Source organism: Alligator mississippiensis, chromosome 2 (assembly GCF_030867095.1).
Source record: "Alligator mississippiensis isolate rAllMis1 chromosome 2, rAllMis1, whole genome shotgun sequence".
In the NCBI taxonomy this organism is placed as follows: domain Eukaryota; kingdom Metazoa; phylum Chordata; order Crocodylia; family Alligatoridae; genus Alligator; species Alligator mississippiensis.
The window spans coordinates 237,306,239-237,332,158 of NC_081825.1; the positions used below are offsets into that span (position 1 = coordinate 237,306,239).

The 25,920-nt window shown below is 44.5% G+C and overlaps 1 protein-coding gene across 1 annotated transcript in view; it reads right to left on the reverse strand.

Moving 5' to 3' along the window:
- Nucleotides 1–25,920, reverse strand: part of STARD9 (StAR related lipid transfer domain containing 9) — a 238,447-nt gene that overhangs the window by 70,197 nt on the left and 142,330 nt on the right. The window contains exons 14-20 of the mRNA XM_019496557.2: nucleotides 24,886–24,963; nucleotides 23,981–24,055; nucleotides 22,513–22,692; nucleotides 8,158–8,209; nucleotides 7,122–7,259; nucleotides 6,254–6,336; nucleotides 3,155–3,264 (exon numbers count right to left, since the gene is read on the reverse strand). Coding sequence (XP_019352102.2) covers nucleotides 3,155–3,264; nucleotides 6,254–6,336; nucleotides 7,122–7,259; nucleotides 8,158–8,209; nucleotides 22,513–22,692; nucleotides 23,981–24,055; nucleotides 24,886–24,963 — 716 coding nt within the window. The remainder of the gene's footprint in view (nucleotides 1–3,154; nucleotides 3,265–6,253; nucleotides 6,337–7,121; nucleotides 7,260–8,157; nucleotides 8,210–22,512; nucleotides 22,693–23,980; nucleotides 24,056–24,885; nucleotides 24,964–25,920) is intronic.

A 25,920-nucleotide genomic window follows, 5' to 3' on the forward strand; every position in this document is an offset into this window, starting at 1 on the left:
TACACCGAAGATGGTCGCAGTGTAGGCTGGACAGTTTCCCAGGCACAGCTCCGCTTAAATCCTCGTTTGAGGACTACGACAAGCTCGGGTCTCTCCCACGGAGTTGTTGAGGCTCCGTGGATCCTTTTGCGCGCAGGGAGAGGGATACGTAGATGATTGCAAACGGCGACAGGGAGAGGCTAGAGGCTGATCAGACCTCTGTTGCCTGCTTGAAATGCGCTGGGTCCGATAGGCTCCGCAGCGCTTAGAGATCTTCACACAGCGTGAAGTCTCCTCCTCCTGGTGTTCGTGGAGTCCTCCAACTTGGGCGGAAACCACTCAGGCTTTTTATACGGCTAGCAAGCCAATCACTAGCCGCCACGTGTGAATAATTTCACGCAAGTCAATAATGGGGCTCGAATTATAATACAAATGGCGGGAACTCTTTGCAACGAGCATTTCCTAGCTGCAAAGAAGAAATGCACACTGCAAAGAAAGCTACAATTTGGTGGGAAAATAATTCAGTGGTGCCAAAGCACACACAAAACAAAAATCACACCCTTGGGTTGTGACAAGAGTATTTGTGGAATTACAGACGTTTCAGTTTATCCTTGATATCTGAAAAATCATGAAACAGGTCCTCATGTAATCTGTTTTGAAGCACATGGCGGAAAAAACAAGGGGCGTTTATATACATGCTCTGCGAGTATGGGGAGGTGCTTTAATTAGAGTGACTCCAAGAGCCACTCTAATTAAAGTGCCCAGAGCATTTTGTGTATTCATCATACCTATGCTGAAAAATGGTGGCAAGGGCACTTTAACTAAAACTCATTGAATAAGCTTTAGTTAAGGCACCCCCACCTCTATTCTTCAGCACGGGGATGCTGATACATGAGATGCTGGAGTCTGCTGGAGCACAGTAATTACGATGTTCCAGCAGACTTGATTAATCAAGTCTGCTCCGACGCACTGTAATTACAGTGCATCGGAGCAGCCTTGCTGCTAGTGTATAGGTACCCAAGGTGATCAGAAACAGCCAGATTCACCAAAAGCAAGTCATGCCTGACCAGCTGGATTTCCTATTATGATAAAGTAATAGACTCTGTGGATGGGGAGTGAACAGAGGATGTGATATACCTTGACTTGAGCAAGGCTTCTGACAATCTCCCACAACATTCTCATGAACAAGCTAAGGAAAAAGAGATTAGATGAAAGCACTGTTATGTGTACACAGAACTGAATGGATCATCATGCTCAAGGAATGGTCATCAATGGTTCTATGTTCACTTGGGAAGAGGTATTAAGTGGTGCTCCCCGGGGGCCTGTCCTGCATCCAGTATTGTTTAACAACATCATTAATGATTTGGATGATGGAACTGATTGTATATTTAGGAAATTTGTGGATATCAGGTTGGCTGGAGTTGTAGACACTCAAAAGCAGTGGTGCTCAACCCCTAGCCCATTGGTCAGATCTATGGGGAGCCCTGAGGGCTGTGGCTCTTCATGCTACATGGGGCATGTAGGGTGGCATGGGGCCCAAGCTGGGTACACAGGGCCCTAGAGCCTAATCTTGGCTGGGCAGAGATGGTGTAGGCATGGGGCCTCTGTACCCTGAACTTGGCCAGGCAGGAGCAGTATAGGGCTCCCAGTGCCCAATACCAGTCAAGTGGTAGTGGCACAGGGCCCCAGAGCCCAAACTGTGGACTGGTCCCAGGCCATTTATCTGTCTAGCGGGGCCACAACCATAAGCACCACTCCTCTAGAGTCCAGGGTGAGGATTCAGAATGACCTGATTAAAATGAAAAAAAAAAAAAAATGATTCACAAACAATGAGAGGAAATTCAACAAGGACAAGTACAAAGTCCTGGACTTGGGACAGAATAATTACATGCACAAAAACAGGCTGGGGTATTACTGGCTAGGCTGTAGTACTTCAAAAAAAGATCTTAGGGTTACAGCAGGCCAGTAAATCCAACATTTTTGGTAGGTGTGCCACAAAAGCCCGGTGACCTCTTTGAGTACCACTCCAAGCCCCTTTCCCTGCCTGATCTGCTGCTCTGCTTTCTGCTTCCTGTCCTGTGCTCCCAGGGAGAGGCAGATAGCATAGACAGGTTCAGAACGGGACTGGACAAATTCATAGATGATAGATCTATCATATGCTGTGCTGCCTGACCTTCCCCAACCTGCTGCATGCCACATACAGAAGATGCCTGGGCCACTCATGGCAGATATGCCATAGGTTGGCCACCTCTGCAGTAGACTATAAGCTGAATATGAGCCAACAGTGTGTTCTTGTTGCAAAAAAAAAAAAAAAAAAAAAAGCCAAAAGCATACTAAGTTGTATTACAAGGAGTGTCACTTGCAAATCAAGGGAAACGATTCTTCCACACTATTCAGCCTTGGTAAAGCCTCACCTGGAATAGTGTGTCCACGTTCAGGCCTCACACTTGAAGAAAGTTGTGGACAGACTGGAAAAAGTCCAATGGAGAGCAACAAAAATTATTAGAAGCTTGGGAAGCATGACTTATGAGGAAAGGCTGAAAGAACTAAGACTATTCAGCCTGGAGAAGAGGAGACTGATCAGGTATTTGACAATAGTCTTCAAATACCTAAAGGGCAATTACAGAGAGGATGAAGAAAGATTTTTCTCTGTGGTTGTAGGGGACAGGACTAGGAGCAATGGCCTCAAGCTATAGCAGAGGAAATTTAAGTTGGAGATTAGAAAGAATTTTTTTACTATGAGGGTGGTCAAGCAAGGAACAGGCTGCCTAGTGAAGTTACAGAATCTCCATCCCTGGAAATTTTCATGAGCAGGTTAGGCAGACACTTGGCTGGGATGATTTAGTCAGGGATGATCTTTCCTTGAAGTCTCTGGTAGCCCTACATTCCTATGATCTTAATACTGCTATCTCTTTTTTTTCTTTATTAAAAGTTGTTGGTGGGATGGGTATGCATGGCATTCAATAAACTATTTTTTAATGTTGCTTCATGATTTTTATAATACTATGGTAAGATAAATTATTTACCCTGTAGTTTCTTGGTGGGTATCATTATTTAAATGTAAGCAAAAAAATAAAATTATGATGGCTTCTGCTCTATATGCATCTTATTTCTCGCTCAAATGGATCCTGGTTTTAGGCATGTTCCATCTAGGTGAATACATCTTCTAACTTACCTTTCTTTTTCAAGTGGAGAAAAGATATAGGTAGAAGAAGAAATGAAATCTCTATCCAAATTCAGCCAGTCCAGAGCTCCATGGCTCAAAATGGGAGAGCCCTCACTAATCTATAAAAAGCACAATATAGGATCAGGAAGGAGAAATATTAAGACAACCTAAGAGGTTTTAACTTAGCATCATCATTGTTACTGCTGCTAACCGTTACATATTATGCTTTAGGATAAAGACATGGCCCCTGTCCCAGCAAGCCTACCTAGGTAAGTGTCACACAATGTTTTGGGCCTGTGGGCCAGATGAGCATCTTGGGGCTGGTCCACAGATTAGATTGGATCACGCACACCAGGATTGCATGCACACATCCTGATTGGGACCTGTGTGGCCCCAGCTGGTCCCACATGCATGAATCATGTGAAGCCCCAAACCATCCCTCCCCTGCTGGAATCAGGACCTGGGGCCCCATGCTGCCCACACCCAGCCAGGATCAGTCTCCTGCCCTACCTTGTGCACTGGGTTCAAGCCCCTGGATAACCTCTGCCTTACATGTTAGGATCAGGCCCCTGTGTCACCTTGAGTGCCTGATCTAGCACACAGGGCCACAGACTTGTGGGGAGCCCTGTGGGCTGGACAACACATGGCAGGGGCCAGATGTGGCCCATGGGCTGGGGGTTGATCACCCCTGCTCTAGGTTATTTCAATTTGGGTAGTACTTCACCTTGATTTTTTTGCAAGCAATGTAATGTAGTAAAGTATTTGTTACAAAGGACACTTTCCATAATAATAGCTATCAGGCAGTACTCTGAAAAAGTCATCAGACAAAGATATAAGGATTAAAATAATTTAGTTTAATCCTTTATCCCATTTACAAAAATGGTTAGTATAATAAAACCCCACTATGTACATTTGTAACTTAAAAGAAAATTTCTTCCTGTTTTTAGCTGATAATAACCAAATGCCCAAAATCAGGGGACTAAAATTCATTTAGTTTAGTATACCTGTAAATCCCAATCATATTGAAAAAAATTCAAATTCCATTTCAGTGTCTTAAAAAACTATTGGCCAAAACAATAGCTTGCAGCAGTGAGTTCCTAGTATTAATTATATAGTCTTTCTTTTATCAATCTTTAATTTCAATCTCCAGTTTTGGTGTAAAGAAAACGTATACATTCATAACTCGAGGGATAATAACACTGAGATTTATACACTAACTCTATAATTTCTCCAACCAGTATTTTCAGTGTATTGTCAGTGTATTTAATTCTGGATGGTGAAGTAATATGAATAATTACTTATTTATTATAAGATACAATATTATAAAGGGGATAACTTAGAGTATTATAAAATGTGGAAAAATTGTAAACTGGTCTCTTCATGGCAGTATTCTGCCTTTAATTACGTTGTTTCAATTCCACTGAAGTCATAACTACAAACAAGGAAATGTTAAAGTATTAAGGGGGTCTGCAATTTCTTTGGCTAAGCACATCTACAAGATGCAGCAGTATGTCTGCCCATAAAGGTTTAGAGTCACTATAGACCAGGGATGGGCAAAATATAGCCCATCAACTGACTGGATGCAGATCGTGGTAGGCACTGCCCAATTGATTACATCTGGCCCACAGCTGCCCCTGCCACGCTCCACATGGGGCTGAGCTTCACCCACTCCCATGTAGGGTAGCCCATGCTGTGCTTCTGCCCGCCCCGCCCCTGGCTAGTGTGCGCAGCTTTCCTATGGGGCTGTTCCTCATGCAGCTGCAGCCACCCCAGTATTGCTTGGCTCCCCTCACCTCCAGCAGTTTCCTCCTCCTCCTCTTTCTGCCCCTGCTGCACCACTCCAGGCAGCAGGTAGTCTGAGGGAGCGATGGCAGCTGTGGGGATGTGTGACAGTACCATGTACCCAGCCAGGAGGGGGGGAACCGCCCAGCAGCTGTTCCTGCCCCAGTGTGTGGAGCTCCAGCTTCAGCTCCCTGTTGCCTTCCACTCACTCCACTGCCTGCAGTTGGCTGCTCATCACACCAGGCGGCTGAGTCGGTGGAAGGCAGCTGGGAGCCTGAGTGGAAGCCTTATGCACTGGGGCAGGAGCAGCCTGGCTGCAGGTTCCTCCCAGGCTGGCTGGGCATAGGATGTCCAGTGCACATCCCCATGGCTTCCCTGTACTGCCGGTTGCCCGGAGCAGTGCAGCAGGGGCAGGAGGAACTGCTGCTGGAGGCGGGGGGAGTCTAGCGGTACCTGGATGAACTGGGAGCACCCCTGCCAGGAAGCTGTGCAGATTGGCCAGGGCCGGAACTGGTGGGCATAGGTGGGAGCATGGTGTGGTCTGCCCCAGGCAGGAGTGGGTGGGACTTGGCTCCATGGGGAGCACTGCTAGGGCAGTCATAAGCCAGATGGGTGGGGGGATGGACTGCACCTGCACTTGCATTGCACCATCTGGGCAAGCTCTGCTGCACACAATCCCTGCCCCACCATCCCTCCCTCCCTTCTCCTATCCTTGGCTGGCTCCCGGGATCTAGCACGCAGGCAGCCCCAATACACATGCATACACCCATGCTCTCCTACACTCCTGCCATGCCCACCCCCCAAACACCTACCACCATGCCTACTCCCCCACACCCTACTCCAACCCCTCCACATGCTCACACCCCACACATCCACCCCACCCTGCATGCACGCACCCTCTCCCCCCCTGCCATACAATATACAAGAGTAAGGTTTTATTTTGAGCTATTATGCAATTGTCTGTCTATCACTACTCAAAAATATATAAATCAGGACAAAAAATATTTTTTTAAATAAAATTAAAATACGTTATAGTACACATTCGATTTTTAGTATACAATTTGTTTTTTATCTATAATTTGTTAAAATGACATCTGAAAGATTTTGTGTATGCAGCCCTCAACAGCTCATGAAATCACGTTAAGAAGCCCTCCTGCTGAAATATTTGCTCACCCCTGCTATAGACTATTAGAAGAGGAAAGTGACAGACATGAATAAGTGGGTATGAAGAAAGGTTATATTTTCAAATTCACTTGTAAAATGAAATAATAAGCAAAACTAAGAAAAAAAAATTAGGAAAGGAAAATACAAATTTTAATGACTTACTGATCTTCTTTGTCGTAAAATGGCAGCTTCTGCTGGGTGGTTGAATCTAAATTTATGAACTTTACCCAGGACAACAAGAGCCCCTATAAAGAAAAAGAAAAAACGTAGAAGTGCAATTCATCAAACATCTGGTATTTGATGCGCACTCATGGGACCTACAGCTTAATTCTTCAGACCTTGTGAGTTTTACTCCCGGCATTATAGCACAATATCGCAGGGAAATGGCAAACCCATTATTAGAAATTTGTTTTAATTCAACTGATAAAATATAAAAAACAACTTTATCCCAGAGACAAGGGCTAAAGAAGAGGAAATAATTTAGTAATTAATTAATCCAGTAATTAATATACAGAAAAATAGAAAATGTAGTCCAAGGTAAGTTCAACCACACTGTACAGTCAAAGACAAACCCTTCCACATTTTCAGTTAAGCACCTCCTCCAAAGAAAAGAGCAAAGTTGCGCTCAGGATACATCGAAAATTGCCCCCCCCTTTGATTCCTGTACTTGCAGTATTTTTTTTTTTTTTTACATTTAACCTTTTGGGTCCTTTTCTTGATTATCTGATTCTCTTGAGGGATTTTCTAAGAGCAATAGAAGTTCAACATGTTTATATCCAGTGGCAGACTTATTCAGGGAAAAAAATACCGTTCCTAAAATTGAACCTGAAAACATGGGGGTGACTTATAAGCAAGTCAACTTATAATCGCAACAAAATTGTACATTTCTGACATTTAAGTTTTAAAGAAATAGAAAAAGGATGCTAAGGAATGGATTTACAATATTAGCTTTCATACTGTTTTACTGTTTTTCTCCAGTTACACTTATATCATTGGCATTAACACCTCAAAAAAGAATGGCAAAGCTCACCTTGTGACAGTCGGCAAGCAGTGGTGACTTCTTGACCGTTTACAGTGCAGTGTGCTCCCTGGACTGGCTGCAGTGTCACAATCCCACAATTGTTGCTGATAATGCAATGTTCCCTTTCAATCCACTGACCCTGCAAAACTACAAATTGTAGGTTCTTTTTACTTGATCATTTTAAGTTTAATTTAAAGCTCTGATCCCCATTACACTCCCTAAAACAAAAAACCCACTGTATTTAAGTGACCTAAATGCACAGTATTAAGGTCAAAGAACCACATACAGTGTAAGGATCTAATATCTCCCCTCTGATTAAGAGCCCAAAACAAGGTCTTAGAAAAGCTTCCTAGTCTGCCAGTATTTGTACTGTTCTTCCCAAATGTTTCTAACCTTTGAAAGTTAAAAGCTACCAGAGCTGCAAATTACTATGATGTTCTTTTTCAGTTATTACACTATTTTTATAGTTTATATTTCTCTCACTGGTAGAGCCAGAACATAAAATGTAACCAAAGTCAAGATTCTAGGCTGTTTCTAATTAAAGTATAAGTAGTTGTCAATCTCTACTGCCTTTTAGCAGTTCTTCAAATTGTTGCTACTATAATTAATGCCAGCGATGAGCTCAGAGAGGAAGGGAATAATCAGAATGATGTGATTAAGATCCAGTATGTCATGGCCAGACAGTCTGGAAACACATACATTAGACCACACAAGAGCTTTTTTTGGCACCAATACAAGACTGAATATAGCAAATCTGAGACACTTGATTAGAGTAATTTTCAATCTCTAATGTAAATTTACTCCCATGAGAAAATCCAAAATAGGTCCCAATTACCTTAATGGTTTTCCTGAAGCTGCAACAAAAGTTAACTTTAAAACTTTAGGTTATAAAAAGCCTATACATTTGTATTGCCTTCTACTTAACCTCTCACACAAAGACTGCTGGTAAGCAAAAATTATTATTAGATTGTTAAAACAGACAAATAAAAGCAAAAGGATTTGAACTGAACACAACATAAAATCATTTTTTATCTCACTGGCTTACCAATATCCTGCTCCTGGTCAGAATCAATTCTTCCAATTTTGGTTGTTCCTTCCTAAAACAGGAATATAACTATTTTACATGAGGCAAATTACAAGCAACCTATTAAAAATGCAAAACACAAGCTTGATAATTGTGCCATAGTATTTTAACAAATATAACCATGGTCATTTAGAGAAGCTGGGTCATCCATCCCAGTGGCGAGCAGCGCTGCTATTTGTCCTGCTGCAAAATTTCTGGACCTATGGGGAGCCCTGCAGACCAGACGTGAGGTGCAACGTTGTGTTAACCGGCCCATGGGGCTGCCCCTGGGGTCAAAAGTTTGATGGCAGGAAGACCAGCAGCGAGGACTAGCCACCACCCAATTCCAGAACCACAGGCCAGATAATGGGGTCTCATGTTCCAGATCTGGCCCATGCCCCAGCCGTGTACCACTCATCCAGCCCTGGGGACACCAATGGTGTAGATCAGGCTACAGCTACTAGGTATGTGCTAATGACACCTTAGTCTGTACTGTCTGTCCACTTTTACATTTGTTTCCTTATATCACTTATTGCCATTTTTTCTCCTCCTGTTGTTATCTCAGCAGAAGCTGCAACTAGCTTGGAAGTGATTTTTTAAAGTTGTTTGAGGCTGATATTTTACTTGCATAACTACTTCCAGGGGTTGGAACTGTCCCTAGTTTTGAACAAATATATGCCAAATTTTGAAAATAACATAAAAAATGTCTAGGTAAAAATATCTCAAGGGACTGAAAATAAAAACAAGTTTTTGAGTAAGCAGTGGAAAAGAACTAATATTCTTATATACCAAAGGGAATGTTAATTACACATAAGTTCACAATCAATAGCCTGATGAATAAAGTACAAATAAAGGCGCTCAATTCATGTCCCAGCTTTTATCAAAGTATTTCCATTTTTCCTTAGGACAACAAAGAGGATATTTCTCAGGTTTAAAGGGGTACAATATTTATTTATTGCATATAGTTATCTTTAAGTCAGTAAATTGATGAAACATTCTAAAACAGATTTATTTCAATACTATAATGCAATCTTAATATTCATTTGCCTAGATTGTGCTAAAATAAAGAATGATTATTATTTACACGGTATTTAAAGTTTGCTTTGCTCCTATTAGAAGCCAGTTAGAATCCTGCTCCAAATAACTTCCATTATGCTTAAAGTTAAGTTACAACAGGGAAGAGTAGCAATCCATAAGGTCAGAAAAAGGCAGCCTAGGGGTTACCATATTATTATAGTGTTAGTTAATTAAATAAGATATAATTATAAGCATGTCTTTCTGATTTCCTAGAATCAAAGGGGACTGTCACCACCACCTTTTGGAGCTAGGGTCCTTACATATGAATGTAGGACAGTTGTGCTCAACTTTTTTTTTTGGTCCACCAGGCTGGATGGGCAGTGCCTGGTGCAAACATGGGCCAGATCTTGCCAGTCAGGTCCATCTGGCACCTGGAGCACTCATAGTGGGGCCCTGTCCAGTCTAAGGAAGCCATTGTTCCTGTTTTATACCAGACAGTCCTGTTTTTAAACCCTTTACCCCCTGTCCATCCCTGAATGAGGAACAGACTAGAAAAAGTCCTGCTTTACAATTCATTGGTGGAAATGCATGTCAATCATTTGTCCTTGTGATTCTATTGGCAGTACCTAGAGGTAGGGCAGTGCACAGCCAGGAGGAGCAGGGTTCCTAGCCAGCCAAGGAGGGAGGGAGATGGGGGATTCCAGCAGTTGTTTCCTTTGCGTCTGTGCGAGAAGTCCTGACTGCAGTGTACATGCAGGCACAGCAAGAGCCAAGACACTGTTGCATGCCTGAGCTCCCTGACCCTGGGCTGGGCATGTACAGGTGGGTCTGGGCCCTGGGGGCAGCTGAGCTGCCAGGGCTGGGCAGTTGGTTTATACCCCCCCCCCCCCCCAAAATGTGCTGCCTCAGCACAAGGTAAGGGCTTTGAGAGCAGGCAGGTAGAGCGCTGTATTTGTATCTTCTAGAATGCTGGTGGGACTGGGAGGAGGTTCTTAGAATCACAGAACATTAGGGTTGGAAGGGACCTCAGGAGGTCATCTAGTCCAACCCCTTGCTCAAAGCAGGAACCAGCCCCAACTAGATTACCCCAGCCAAAGCTTTGTCAAACCAGGCCTTAAAAACCTTCAAGGATGGAGATTCCACCATCTCTCTAAGTAACTTGTTCCAGTGCGTCACCAACCTCCTAATGAGGAAGTTTTTCCTAATATACAACCTAAATCTCCCTTGCTGCAACTTGAGACCATTACTCCTTGTTCCGTCATCTGTTACCACTGAGAACAGTCTAGCTCCATCATCTTTGGAACAACCCCTCATGTAGTTAAAAGGTGGCTATTGCTATCAAATCCCTCCTCAGTGTTACCTTCTCCAAACTAAATAAGCCCAGTTCCCTCAGCCTCTCCTCATAAGTCATGTTCCCCAGCCCCCTCACCATTTTTGTTGCTCTCCACTTGACTGTCTCCAACTTGTCCACATCCTTTCTATAGTGGGAGGCCCAAAACTGAGCACAGTACTCCAGATGTGGCCTCACCAGTGCAGAATCGAGTGGACTCATTACTTCCCTCAATTTGATGGCAATGCTCCTACTAATGCAGCCCAGTAATCCACTAGCCTTCTTGGCAACAAGGGCACACTGCTGCCTTGCATCCAGTTTATTGTCCACTTTAACTCCCAGGTCCTTTTCTGCAGAGCTGCTGCTTAGCCAGTTGGTCCCCAGGCTGTGGCGGTGTATGGGATTGTTTTCTCCAAAGTGCAGGACTTTGCACTTGTCCATGTTAAACCGCATGAGATTTCTTTTTGACCCAATCCTCCAATTTGTCTAGGTCGCTCTGAATCCTAGTCCTACCCTCCGATGTATCTACTACTCTCCCCAGCTTGGTGTCATCTGCAAACTTGCTGAGGGTGCGCTCTGTGCCATCTTCCAGTGCACTGATGAAGATATTGATCAAAACCAGCCCCAGGACCAACCCCTCGGGTACTCTATTTGATACCATCTGCCAGTTAGACATTGACCCTTTGATTACTACCCTTTGAGCCCAACAATCCAGTCGGTGTTCTATTCATCTTACAGTGCATTCATCCAACTGCATATTTCCTCAGCTTGCTTGCAAGAATGCTGTGGGAGACTATATCAAAAGCTTCGCTAAATTCAAGTTATATCACATCCACTGATTTCCCCACATCCACAGAGCCAGTTATCTCATCATAAAAGGGAATCAGGTTGGTCAGGCATGACTTGCCCTTGGTGAATTCATGCTGACTGTTCCTAATCACATTCTTATCCAAGTACTTAGAAATAGATTTTTTGAGGATTTTCTCTGTGATTTTTCCAGGGACTGAAGTGAGGCTGACTGTAGTTCCCTGGATTCTCCTTCCCTTTCTTAAAGATGGGTACTATATTTGCCCTGTTACAATCATCTGGGACCTCCCCTGGTCACCATGAGCTTTCAAAGATAGGGACAGCAGCTCTGCAATCACATCAGTCAACTCCCTCAGCACCCTCAGATGCATTGCATCTGACCCCATGGACTTGTACACGTCCAGCTTCTCTAAATAGCCCTTAACTTGTTCTTTCACCACTGAGTGCTGCTCACCATCTCCCCAGTGCAATAGTCTGGCAGCTGACCTTACCCGTGAAGACTGAGGTAAAAAAAGGCATTGAGTACAGCAGCCTTTTCCTCATCACCTGTCACTTCCCCCATTAAGGGACCCATACTTTCTGTGACCTTCCTCTTGTTGCTGACACACTTGTAGAAACCCTTTGTCGCAGGGCACCTTGGTGCCCCTGCTCCTAGAGTGGAGAAACTGCCAGGGAGCAAGTGAGCGCGCCCTGGCCTGACATAACGAGCCCAGCTGAGGCTGGCTCAGGTAATGAGCGCAGCTGCGGGTTGCCGGAGCAACCAAGCGGAGCCAGCTGCCTGTAGGGGGCAGGGCCTGGCCCTTATAAAGCCCAGGGCTGAGGCCAGGCTGGCGGTTCTCTGCTAGCAGCTGGAGAGGCAGGAGCTCCCTCAGCTGAGATATGGGAAGGAGCCTAAGTTGCAAGTACAGCTCATGATAGCCCTGGAGGCTTGAGCTATGATGATGAGTTATGGCCATGCGGCTTGCATTTGTGTTACAGCCTAGGGGCTTGTGGTTTTGCGTTGTGTTATTACACCCGGAGGCTTGGGCGAGGCTGTAGGGGTTGGAGGAGGCCTCAATTACTCGCACGCCAGTGCGTGAGCAACTGGCGGCAAGGAGCACGGCCAGTGGGTCGCGGGCGCAACCCGTAGGTTGCGGACGGGGACCGAGACCCTGGATTGCGTGTGGGGGAACATAGCCCCCGGCCCCAGGAGAGGGGCGGTATTACTGAGGAGCCCAGTGTGGGTATGGCGAGCCCCAGAGAGGGGGAATGCCATTGTGTATTATTGAGTAGCCCAGTGTGCGCGCGGCGAGCCCCAGAGAGGGGGAACGTCATTGTGCTTTGCTGAGTAACCCAGTGTGGGCGCACGGGCATAGCGAGCCCGGCCACAGGCTAGTGCGGCAATACCCCTCAGACCAAGGCAGGGCGCTGCGGTTGCCCCTGAGAAGACAGGGAGTAGCAGTGCAGCGAGCCAGAGTCAGGGAGGGTATCCGTGCAGTTGGCCCATAGGACCGGAGGCCCGCTAGAGAGTCCCGGAGCGGAACCACACCGGCAGGGGAGGCCCAGAGTGGGCTAGACGGGAGTCCCAGCAAGAGGCTGGGCATGAGAGAGGAGGCCCGGGAAGTGGGCGTATAGACCGAACAACGTCCATTACTTCTGCGAGGCTTGGGGCGTGGTATTAGGGGCTGGTAGGAGCCACGCATAGCCCATAAGGCTGGGGCGCTTGGGTAGCGCCCATTATACGGGGAGACCCACGAGGGGTCCAGGAGCTGACAGGCCCGAGGAAACACAAGGCAGCCTCCCTATTACATATTCCATCAAGACGTGGCGGGCGAGAATGGAGGGTGCCCTCGGGCCGGAATAGCGCGGTGAGAGGGCCTCAAGGAGATCACGGCCCTCCGCGAGGACCCCGCCGTGACACCTTCTTGTTACCATTTTCCTCCCTTGCTAGCTGCAACTTCAGTTGCGCTTTGGCCTTCCTGACTTCATTCCTGCACGCCCGAGAAATATACTTAAACTCCCCCCAAGTTGTTTTTCCAAGCTTCCAGTTCTTGTAATCTTCCTTTTTGTATTTAAGCTTATCACAACCCAAAGGTGTGATTTTTGTTTTTGTGTGTGCTTTGGCACCACTGAATTATTTTCCCGCCATTTGAAGCTTTCTTTGCAGGGTGCATTTCTTCTTTGCAACACAGAAATGCACAGTGCAAAGAGTTCCTGCCATCTGTATTAAAATTCGAGCCCCATTATTGGCTAGTGTTAAAATATTCCCATGTGGCGGCTAGCGATTGGCTTGCTAGCCGTATAAGAGGCTTGAGTGGTTTCCACCCAAGTTGGAGGACTCCACAAACATCAGGAGGAGGAGACTTCACGTCTCATGAAGATCTCTAAGCGCTGCGGAGCCTATTGGACCCAGCGCGAATATCAAGAAGGCTACAGGGGTCTGATCAGCCTCTCGCCTCTCCCCATCGCTGAGCGCAATCCTCGACGTATCCCTCTTCCCTGCGTGCAAAAAAGGACCCACGGAGCCTCGACAACTCCATGTGAGTGAGTCAGATTTTGTCCGAGTCCCTAAACTGGGGATTTAAGCAGAGCTTTGCCTGGGAAACTGTCCAGCCTACACCACGACCATCTACGGTGTAAGTAAACAATCTTGAATCAACCATTACGCGTCCGTACCTAATTCTAGCATGTTGCCTGCTTTCTCTGACCCAACGTGCCTGGGCTGCTGGCCACAGCCCGCGGCGCGAAAAAAGGGCCCGGATCGCTCCCGGCCCGCACGAAGCTCACCACAAAGTTCTCTGCTAAGCCAAGCTGGTCAATTGCCACACTTGCTATTCTTCCTGCACCCTCAGGAAGATTTCCTTAAAATACGAGACTCCTTTCCCCCTTAGACTGGTCTCGCAGGGGATCCTGTCCATCAGTTCCCTGAGGGAGTCAAAGTCTGCTTTTCTGAAGTCCAGGGTCCATTCTCTGCTGCTCTTGTTTCTCCCTTTTGTCAGGGTCCTGAACTCAATCATCTTGTAGTCACTGTTGCCCAACTTGCCATCCACTTCTACATACTTCCCCACCAGTACTTCCCTGTTTGCGAGCAGTAGGTCAAGAAGAGCATGGTCCCGAGTTGGCCTCTCCAATGGTTCTCTGAAAATCCTCTCCTGGATTGCTTGTGGACTGCTGTATTGCCCTTTTAGCAGATCTCAGGATGTTGTCTGAGGAAAGCCTCCTCTACCTCAGTTGGTCTATAGCATGCACCCACTACAACATCACCTTTGTTGTTCTCCCAGATCAACAACCCAGAGACTCTCAACAGGCCTATCTCCTGTTTCATACTGGAGCTCTGAGCAATCATACGGCTCTTTTACATACAGTGCAACTCCTCCTCCTCCTCTTCTCCCCTGCCTGTCCTTCCTGAACAATGTGTACCTATCCATGACCATGCTCCAGTCACACGAGCTATCCCAGTGAGTCTCTGTTATTCCAGTCATGTCACAGTTCTTTGACTGTGCAAGGACTTCCAATTTTTTCTGTTTGGTTCCCAGGCTCCGTGCATTTGTGTACAGACACCTGAGGTGACTAGCCAATTGAGCTGCTTTCTCAGGAAGAATAAGATGGCTTCCTCTGTTGCTCCCTCCTACTTCCTTTTCCTCCTGGTCCCCCACTTCCCTGCTTACCAGGGCTGTGTGAAGCTTCAGTAGCTGATTTGATCTGAAGGAGATTCGGCTTGATTCGGGAACTGAATCTCCAAATCCGAATCGAATCGGGAAACTAGTTAAAAGCTCCGAATTAATTAGAAGTATCCAAATCGATTCAGAAAAGCTTCAGGAAAGATTCAGCTGCTTCAGAGATTTGGCCATAGACTAAACAGGCAGCTGACACAACTGCCTCCAGCTGGTAAGTCTGCTAGGGTTGGGGGAGGGGGCAGAGAGGGAAGGGACATGGGGGTGGGAGGGGTTGGGGTTAGAACAGGCTGTCCAACTGAGGTAGGGGGCGTGTTACTCGGGGAGGGGGAGAGGGGGGCATGGGATGCGAGTGCGGCAGCACTGGAAGCTTTGACTATGCCCTGCTGCCACTTGCCCAGTTGGGGCGGGGGGTGGCAGGATGCGGGCATGGTTCTCTCCAGGCAGAAGGAGGCAAGCGACAGCAGGGCATAGCTTCCACTCCCAGTGCTGCCGCACCTGCATCCCACACCTCCTGTGTCAGGTGGCAAGCGGCCGCTAGGCAAAGCCCCTGCTCCCAGCACTGATGCAGGTGCAGTGGCAATCCCCGCTGCCTCCTGCTGCGCCACACTGCGTGGGGGGGGGATCTGCCACGAGTGGCCAGAGGCCCCAGTTGTTGCTGCTGCAGCTGGTGAGTGTGGGTCCTTTTTTTTTTTTATTATTTAAAGCTCCGCACTCCCTGATTCCCTGATTGCAGCAGCAATCAGGGGCCTCTGGGTGCTTGTAGCAGAGCTCCTCCACACAGCATGGGGCAGCAGGAATTGCCCTGCTTGGCACCCACACAGCAGCTGGCCCATGGCACAGGTGCAGTGAAGCTCAGCAGGGCGCCGCAGACTGTCTAGGAGCTGGGGCAGCTCCAGCAGTCACCTGGAGCCTGGCACTGCTCAGTCCCAGCTCTCAGGCAGTGCATGGCACTCACACCATGGGGCAGCTGCTGCGCGGGTGCCAGGTGGGGCAGGGTGATCACTGTGTGGAGGGCTCTCCCACAAGCGCCCAGAGGCCAGTGGTCTTGATCTTCCCACCTTGGGGATTCTTGGCCTGGCCTCTTTCACCAATGGAATGCGCTTCTCCTTCTGTTCTTGTCACAGGCCGCACACCCACAGAGCAGTGTGGTGAGTCCCTGGGGTGTCCTGCTGTGCAGGGAGGGGGAGCTTTGGGCAGAGGGACCTCCAGGCACTTGAGCAGCTGGGCCAGCTCATTGAGCCATTATTTATTCTCCAGGACAGGCAAGCCTGTCTGTCTCCTGGGGAAGGAAAGGATGGGCCCAGCGAGCAGCTGGCTGCACTGCCACAGGCATCCAATGCCTACTTAGCTCAGCTCTGACCAGAATGTGGCCAGGGCAGATTTCCAGGTGCCCAGTGTCTACGCTGAATGCTGATGTGGGGAGGCGAGGTCCCTATGCAGCACGTGTCCCTGGCTGCCAAGCATGGTGCCAGGCTGGAGTGACACCAGATCCCAGTGGGGGGGTTGAGTGGGGCTGAGCCCCACACATGCTATGCCACATTCTAAAACCACGATGCAGGGGGAGCGATGGGGGCTCCCTGCTGGCTGAACTGCCTTGCTGCTGATCCTAGTGCTTGCTTTCCCTCACTGCACAGGGTGCCATGTGTTCATTGGCGTGGGGTTCATGGACAGACTAGCAGTTTTTTTGTGGTCTTTTTGTGGTGTCTCCACCCCTTTCTGCTGACTGGTGAACAGGTCTGGTGGCCCCACCCCTCACTGCTGATTGGCTGGGAAGGCAGTGGCCCCACCCCTCCCCATTGATTGACTGAGGGGGCTGGTGGTCCTGCCATTCACCCAGGGGATGTCCTGTATTCTGGCGATGCATCAGTGGCCACTCTAGTCCAGCTGTGCATAATGTGGCAGGGGGCAGATCAGCCCTGATCTAGTTGTGTGGGGGAAGAGAACCTGACCCAGCCCTGCAGCAGGGGACATGACCAGCCCCCAATTCACAATGCAGGGGGAGGGAGCATGGCCCAGCCCCTCAGGGAGAAGTGTGCATGGCCCAGCTCCAACCTGGCCATGTGGAGGGAAGGGAATGCAGCCTAGCTCCGATGTAGCCATGCAGGAGGAACAGGGCATGGCCTGGTTCCAACACGCTGCATGGCTCCAAGGAATTTGAGAGTGGGGAGGGGTGGCAATATCAGTTGCTACTGCTCCCCTGCCACCAAAGTTCCCAACTCACGGGGAGCCCAGTGAGTTGGATGCCGAGGCTTCACAGGCCTCATTTAGTCTGAAGGCCAGAACTTGAGCACCTCTGATATAGGAGAACAACCTAAAATTTCCATGCCTACAGAATCCTCTACTGAGGAGTTTAAGATGGACAAATTCCACAGACAAAGCCCCCTGCTGGTCAAGTTGAAGGCTTTCTATTTCTCTTGGACAGGAACCACACCAAATTGGAGCTGTGACTGCCCATCAAACTTTTTATAATCTGTTTTAATAGTCTGGATAGAGATTTTCTTTCCTAGCTTAATAATTATTGTTTCTTCTACCTTGAAATGGGAAACCTGGACACAAAGAAGTGATTTAGAAAATCAAAAATCATGCCTGTCAGTTGTTCTCAACCTTTTTAGACTCAAGGCACCCTTCATTAGACCCAAGAGACCCCTCAGAAAATGCCAACTCTTAGATGGCATTTTTTGGCAATGGAAAAATAATAGAGCAATTCTTGTTGCAAAGAACTCAGCAAGACCACAGGAGGTCAGAGTGTTTTTTGACACTTCAGATTCCTATTTGAAATCTTTGGGTTTACCTTGAGAATCATGTGTAGGTGTTGCATACTTAGCAGTGCTAATATTGCATGTCACCCCTAAAAAGATCTCACAGCACCCTGGTTGAGAATTATCTAGGGGTCCACTATAACACCTTAAGAACTTCCATCTACTGTACAGAAATAGTGTTTTACAGTGTAAATGCCCTCGTTCCAAAGCTCCATGAACAGGAACAGATCTTCCTGGAGACTACTACAGAAACAGCAGCACTGCTTGGTGAGGGAATATTTCTTTGCTTCATTCTTGGGAGCATACTGAATCTTAAAAGGCTTTGCAATGTAAAGGCACTAATCCTTTCTCAACAAATAAAACAGATCCCAAAATTTATACTGCAAATCAAAAAGGAGGAACATATGTTTATTAGTTGTCTTTTGTTACCAGTTTATCATTGAGCTCTTATAAAATCTTTTGAATATGAGTATTAAAAATATCAAAATCAAAAGAGACTTCTCTCACTGAAGAGAGGCAAGGATTCTTTTTGGGGATATCTTTTATGGGACCAACTGCATGGTTGGAATAAAGTTAGACAAGCTTTTGAATGCAGTGCATTTCTAAGAATGCTGGTGGGAATCAGTTGATTAGAACATACAATGCTAGGAAGCAATAAGAATAACAGAACAGCATGCTGTTTACACAATTAGATTCAAAGACAGCTGTTTTTACACTAAAAAAAGTACAAGACGACAGTGCAAAGCCATAATACATAGGAGCACAAAAACATAGAGAGGCACAATATATTTTACCTTCTTGGTGTTCAGATGAAGGAAACAAAGTCTAAAGATGCAAAGTACAAAGAAAAGAAAAGGCAGCATCTAGGAGCAAAGAAAGAGGGGACAAAGATGTTAGTGTATGTGAGAGACTTAATAAGAGACACTGATAAGAGCCCTGCTGGTGATCTTTATAACTATATTTTCTTCACTAAAATGGATATCATTAAGCTATTTTAGGTAATGTGGAATAGTTTACGGTTTTCAAATGAGTAAAGGATAATATGGAGGAATTGGTTAAAAAACATGTTTTAAGTAGCAGTGTTTACTTTCTGTGAATAAAGTCAGGATTAATATAGTCAAGATTCAATAAGAATATTGACGTACTACCTTCTTCACCACTTATTTTAAAACAGCTGGAAAAACACTATGTGGCAGACTATATGCTGGTGGCAACACCTATGCAACCCATGCCATGTGATGACACCTTTGGTGGAGTTTACCTTGGTGATATCACAGCATCACAGAAGTAATTAATCTTTTTTGTGAGACTAATATACTGAAACTGCGAGTGCAATTTGGCAAATCTTTTTAAGATGACAGGGAAGGTTATTGTCTACATATTTAATTCAGCCAAAATATGAGGCACTTCAGACTCAGAGAGAGGTTCACTAAAAATATATCCGCCACAAGCACAATTGTTTGTCTAGACTACAATTTCCAAGTGTGAAAAAAAGACAAATGAAAAAGCAAGACTCACTCTTGAAATGTGCATTTTTGTGACAAATAAATCTTGGGGCCAAATTCTCGAATGGGCCTCTATTCCCGCACCTACCAACTATGAGGCAAAACCCCTCTGTGCTTCCAACTATGTATGGTGTACGTTCAGTATAGAGGATTATTTGAAAGCTGGGCCCTTTGAATCTGAAGTCAATCCAGAAAGATGACTGCGTGGGGATGGTTTAGTCATTAAACGTAGAATTTCTTGAATTTCTTGAAATGCATTGTAGAGACCTAAACTGTCTTGGAACTAGCAGACATTAGCTGAATACAGAAAAGTGGAAACAGAGAGAAATAAATTACATTCCTTGTGCCCCACAGATGATTGACTCCAACAGAGTCGTAAACTCCTATTACATGTTCAGCAGAGCAAAGCTGATGGGAACTACTGAATCATCCTGCTCACTAGAATGCTCTGCCCTGCTTTGTTTCTGGTTATTACCACCCAATTTTCAGCCATCTTAGCCCAGTATAACTGAGAGCATAGATACTTTTGTTGAATTCCCAAACAACCTGAGTCCCAAACAAATTTTTTACCATCCTGAAACTCTGCTATGGCTGTGCCCCAAAGCCTTTTATGCATTTGATGATATTAAAACCCATTTAATTTTAATTTAGAATGGTTTTGGAGGGGAAGGGAAGCTCACAGGCATCTAAAGCACATTTTGCTGTATCGGACTCTTTATTTTTCCTCTGACGCAATTAACACAGATATTAAGATAGAATAAATGGAGTCTCAGTATGTGAATGAAGCAAAGCGTTCTTGCCATTTAAAAGGGCTTGTTACTCAAAGACTAATTAAGAACAATGGAAGAGTTAGTGTAGAAATGGAAATGAAAGAATATAAGACTCAGGATTTGCTCATTTAAATCTTGCATACTTGTCCTGAATTGAAGCTATCTCAACATATAGCACTGTTATGGAAGCTTTCAAGAACAGTTGGCTTGATTTTACAACTGGGTTATTAAATTTATATCAAGAAAATAAAGTCTAAAAACATCAAATAACTTAAATGACTGTGAAAATGTTACACCAATGAATAATATTGCTGTTCTTATGATTTTGTCCCTATAATGACACACCTTGAAATGGCTGAAAGAGACAGAAAACTCATGCTACATAGCACAGAGCTCACACTGATTTTAGTCAGTTGGGCCCTTCTGAAAATCTCACAAAGCACTGTTTTATATGTTTAGGTGCCTGGTTATTTTTAAAAACCTGGCCCTAACTAATTTAGGAGCCCAAAGTCTCATTTTCAAAAATGGACAAGAGTGAGACTGGCCTGTAAATACATGACTCACTTTTGAAAGTCTTGCCCTATACAACTTAACTGATGTTTGAGTGGTTTAAAGCAAAATGAAGCGTAGGGAAGTAGTATTACTTTTGGCTTGAACAGTCCAACTTTTTTTAAATGGAACACAAAAAACCAAATTTCCTGAAACAATATAAAATATGCGTTTATATTTGGATTAGATGTTTATATCTGGATTAGGGTCCTTCTGTTAGCAGACACCTGAATATACCATATTTTCTTGCATACAGCACATACTGAGTAGCAACAACTAGGGAGCAGAGCCTGCTCATTGTTCTGCTCCCTGTAAATTCCTTCAGATTTTACTTTCGGTTTAGCTAGTTAAGTGGCAGAACCTGCTCTTACCAGACTTTTCTCATATAATGAACACTTCAGTTTTCAGCAGCTGGTTTATAGGGAAAAGGTTTTTGTTGCATGTTGGGTTGGTCTAATAAAAGATATCAAATTCACCCAAGGAACCTTGTCTGCCTTTGTTGCATGTAGAATTTCATAGGCAGCCAAAGTAACAGTTACCAAACACTCATTCTATATTAAGGCTGAAACAGAATTTTTACAGCAGAACTTGACTTTATTAAAACAGTGCAAGAACATTGGAATCCAACTTCATCTTGAGGTGAATTAAAAAAAGAGTTCTGTTTTTTTTCCCTCCCAACCCACACTTATTTGAACCTTTATTAATCCTGATATGGAAGTGACATAGATTTGACATTATGGAAACATATGAGGTGAAATCTTGGGTTTACTGGGTATGTCTACATGTGCAATTAATGCAACTGAATAAACTCTGGTGCAGTTTGAGCCAGAGTAAGATAATCCCAACATCTCTGTCTACACATACGTTTAAGCACACATTGGGTAGTACTCTAGTCTGATGCAACTATGTGATGGTGCTGTAAATTAGTTTATGCCAGCCAATTGCTGTGCATGTGCAGAAGATGATGATTTACTGCACAGTAAATTAGTCTACTGTGCAGGAAAGTGCATGTGTAGACGCGCCCACTGAATGGCTAAACCCAGATCAACTTCAGTGGGCTCAGAAAGACCCAAAGGACACCATTCATTCACTGTAATGAAAAACTAAGACAATTTAAACTGCTCATCTGAGATTCACCCTATGGAGCTGACAGAAAGTTTAGACTGTGAAAATATCTTTATTTATGGGGGATATCTACAACACAAATGTACCAAGCCTAGCAACACTACCATCACACATGCTATACTGTTCTGATGTGTAAGTTGGAAGCAGGTTAGCCATGTTTGTAATGTACAGAGAACGATCAACCTGGGTATAGCACCATGCAAACATAGCTACCTTACTTCGGATTTGGGAGACAGCGTATCTAGAGTAGCATAGCATGTCTGAGGAGATCACTGCCTGGAACAATACGTTTTTGGTGCATATGTGCCTATATACTGCTGCTACAGTATCAGTTTACCATTCTATTTACCTATACTGTAAGAATACCATATACCACATACATAGACCAAACTTTAAATTACCTTTTCTAATTTTGCAAGTACACTTTGGCACATACACAACTGACTGGACCTACAAGGGAGTCATGCACCCATTTAGTGTGCCAGTGGCTATTTCAGTGTCTATTTTGTGTAGTCGAGCACCTAGTTTGCTCATGCTTATACGTGGAGATTTTCCAGCAAGTTTTGGATGTGCGCTGATAGAAGTCAGCTTAATACTTAGACCAATTGTCTTGCTCGTTATAGGACAGGTGGTGAAGAAGATCTGGTTTCCCCCTTCAGTTGTACTGCTTTCATTGTTTTCCTGTTATCAGTATGACTTATGACACAGCTTGCTGTTGTTTGATAATTAATGCTGTTTGGCCACCAACATGTTCTCTAGCCCAAAAATAACTGTATCTGATGTAAGTTGAAAAAAAATGAAATGGCCAAGGTGGCTTACCCTGAGATGATAGAGCACAACTCCAGTACTGAGGATATCATCATCCATGGCCATTAAATGAGGTAAATTGGAATCTATTGTCACTCCAACCTTTTCTTTGTTGATATCAACGCTATACTCTTCCATGATGGCTTTCCTATCAGTCCATTTACTGGTCCAATCTTTGGTCAGTTGGTCAATCTTTAGGAAAGTCAGAAGAAGTTAATTTAAAGAGAAGCTGAGCTGTAAACCCATTCAAAAGGCTTACTTTATCCCCCCCAAATCAAAGGATACACTGTCAGCATATTTTCCTAACATTTAAAAAAAACACTTTGTTTATTCTTATATACTGTTCTAAAGCTTTAAAAAATAGATCTTCAAATATATACAAGTTAGTGGTGATCAACTGTCATTAACCTTCTGATAACTGCATGGCTTTTTTTGTGTGAAACATGTTAGCTATCTCAGTTTAGATTCTAAAGGACAAATTTCACATATTTATTTCCATGGCTGGCATGTTCTTTCAGCAACCTTACTAGACAGGTCTCCAACTGAACAGGATAAGCAAACTTAAGGGACACTGTTGACTTTTATTTTTCAAAATTAACCAAATTGTTTAAAAAAAATCATTTTCTCACTAAGCTCTTTCTAAATAGTGAATGCTATTAAATATTTATCTAAAATAAATTGTAAAGATTTTTTTTGCTCCTTTGCTGATGTTTATGGAGTTTACTTTCACTAGTTAGTTTCTTCCATGATTATGGGCTGGCAAGCGAAAAGAGCAAAACTGACTCATTCTGTCAAATTCAAGTGCTACTTGTGACAACAATGGGTGCAGACAAAAATCTAATTTCTATCTTATTTATGTTGACAGAAATAATGCCCCCACTATCCTAGATGGAGCCTTCTCAGTCAGGCTGTAAGGTCATTGATAGGGTAGTGTGTAGAAGCTTCAACTGCTGCCGCCCAGGTTGTCTGTTCAGTGAGAGGCAGAGTTTTCAGCAGAACATCATGTATCTAGGAGTTTTATGGGACCATAGGTTGCATGCATTCTTGTGGAGCACAGAAGCTAACATTTCACAGAAAACTGACAACACAGAACAGTTCCACTTTTAATGTTATATTTCTTCCTAATGATGCCAGAGAAAAGGGTAAAACATTTCTTCAAATCCACTCATGACTTTATCACATATATCTAATTTATCTGAAAAGCACTTCGCTACTACAATGGGACACTATAAACAATCCTTAAATAAAGAGGTGATTGATATTCCAGGTACTACTAAGAACATTTTAAATGCTCACTGCAATAGTAAGAACTGAAGGGCGGGCAGCTGGTATTTAACAGATTGAAAGTTATGTGAAAAACTGTTAATGAATGAAACAGCAAGCAGGAAAGGTTTGATAGGGGATCATTTTTGCTGCTGTTTAAAAGTATGTCACTAACCCTTACCAAACTGGCAGAAGGAATCAAAGAGAATATACTTACCTTCATTTCATTCTGAAGAACTAATTCTGTCAGATTTCCATCTCTGTCATCACTCCATGAAGGACTGGAATTCCTCTGAACAAACAAACATTACAAAGATCTGTGTGTCTGTTTCCTTATTCATAACTCAGGCAAACATGTGTCAAAGACTGATTTCAGGAAGGCAAAGCACAGGGATATAAAGACGGGTATGCAGACATTTGATTTTACCCTCCAAATTTATTCATTAAATTCCTTCCACTAGTTACTACCTATAAATCATTGTGAAAGAATGGTTAAGAACTGCTTCCACAATGTCACTTCCGTGTGGCACAGCTCAAAGCTAGTTAGTTTCTATCTCATCCAGCATGGGGGGTTTTATTGTAAGATGTAGGGTTAACAAAAATGACAAAATTCATATCCAGTTCCATGAAGGAGGAAACACCAGAAACAGTAAAGAATGCTAGCTAGATAAAGGCTCAAAAATCTCTCTAAGTGAGTGTAGACTTCCTGGGAACCTAAAACCACTTGAGGTCTATTAGTTCATTTTCTTGGAAGAAGATTGTGACAAGTGTGCCAGTGGTCTTTAATAGTTATTAATATTGCATCTCTGTCTCACTAGTGGGGTGCTTCTGGACCACATACTGGAGTGGAAATTTCATTCCAGAGATTTATCCGGCTAGCACAATAAGCTTATCTACCTAAAGAAAGAAAGAAGATCCCTTCTAATAAACATTCAACAGCTCACACTGAGGATTTGTTAAGAGATGATGGCAGAATGCAAGTAGACACAACAGGGGCATTCTTCAAAGAATGAAGAGGTTCCATTTAACAGATATTTATCAAGGTGTAATACAGACAATTGTGCTTCTGCAACTACTGAAAGCATCACTATGGGTCCAGTTAGAAAAAGAATTTATACACACCAGCTCAAAGCTTATTAGCATAGTTTTTAATCTGTCAATTTCTTCTCGCAGTTCTCGAATCAGTTTTACATTTGCATCCTGCAATATGAAGAGACAAATATTAAAAATCTACATATAAATAATACAGTGAAAGAAAGCAATGAATGTACTTAAATATTTTTGGTCCAAAACAAGTCTACTACTAAACATTACAAGACATGCAGCAGTACACCCCAGGTAAGTACCACAGGCACCATTCGGAGGGCTCAAGTGCCTCTATACTAATGCTAGGAGCATGGGGATCAGGAAGGAAGAACTCGGACTTCCACTTGCAGATAATAACTTCGATTTAGTGGGGCTAATGGAAACCTGGTGGGACCCTACCCATGGCTGGGCAGTACACATTGAGGGCTACATGTTGTACATAAGGGACAGACTAGGGAGGAAAGGAGGCGGGGTTGCTCGCTATGTAAAGGAGCATTATACATCTACCCTAATCAAAATGGGATCAGAGGAGGAGAAAGTTGAGGCATTGTGGGTTAGGATACATGGAAGTCGAGGGGAAAGGGACTTGGTGGTGGGGGTCTGCTACAGACCACTGTCACAACCCAGTGATTTTGGTGCCTTGGCACGATGGAATTTTCCCACCACATGAGAGCCTCTTGCAAAGCAAAGGTTTTCTGTTGCAACAGAAAAACCCCGGTGCAAGAGAGTTCCCACTATTCGAATGCAAATTTGTGTCCCGCTATTGGCCAGTTCTAAATTATTCCTACGTGGCGGTTAGTAATTGGCTTGCTAGCCGTTTAAAATTTCGTGCAACTTCTGCCCAAGTCGGAGAACTTTGAGAACGCTGCAGAGTGCTTCAAAAAGAGATCTGACTTGCGGCTGAGCTGATCGATAGACTGATCACCTATCGATTCTTCTCCCTGTCGCCAAGCGCAATCCTTGACGTACCCTTTCCCCGCCGGCTTGATTTGTGGACGGATGCGCTAGCCTGAGCCCTGCCAGCTGGAACAACTAACATAGTTGTTCACACGACCGGACCGTCTGCATCGC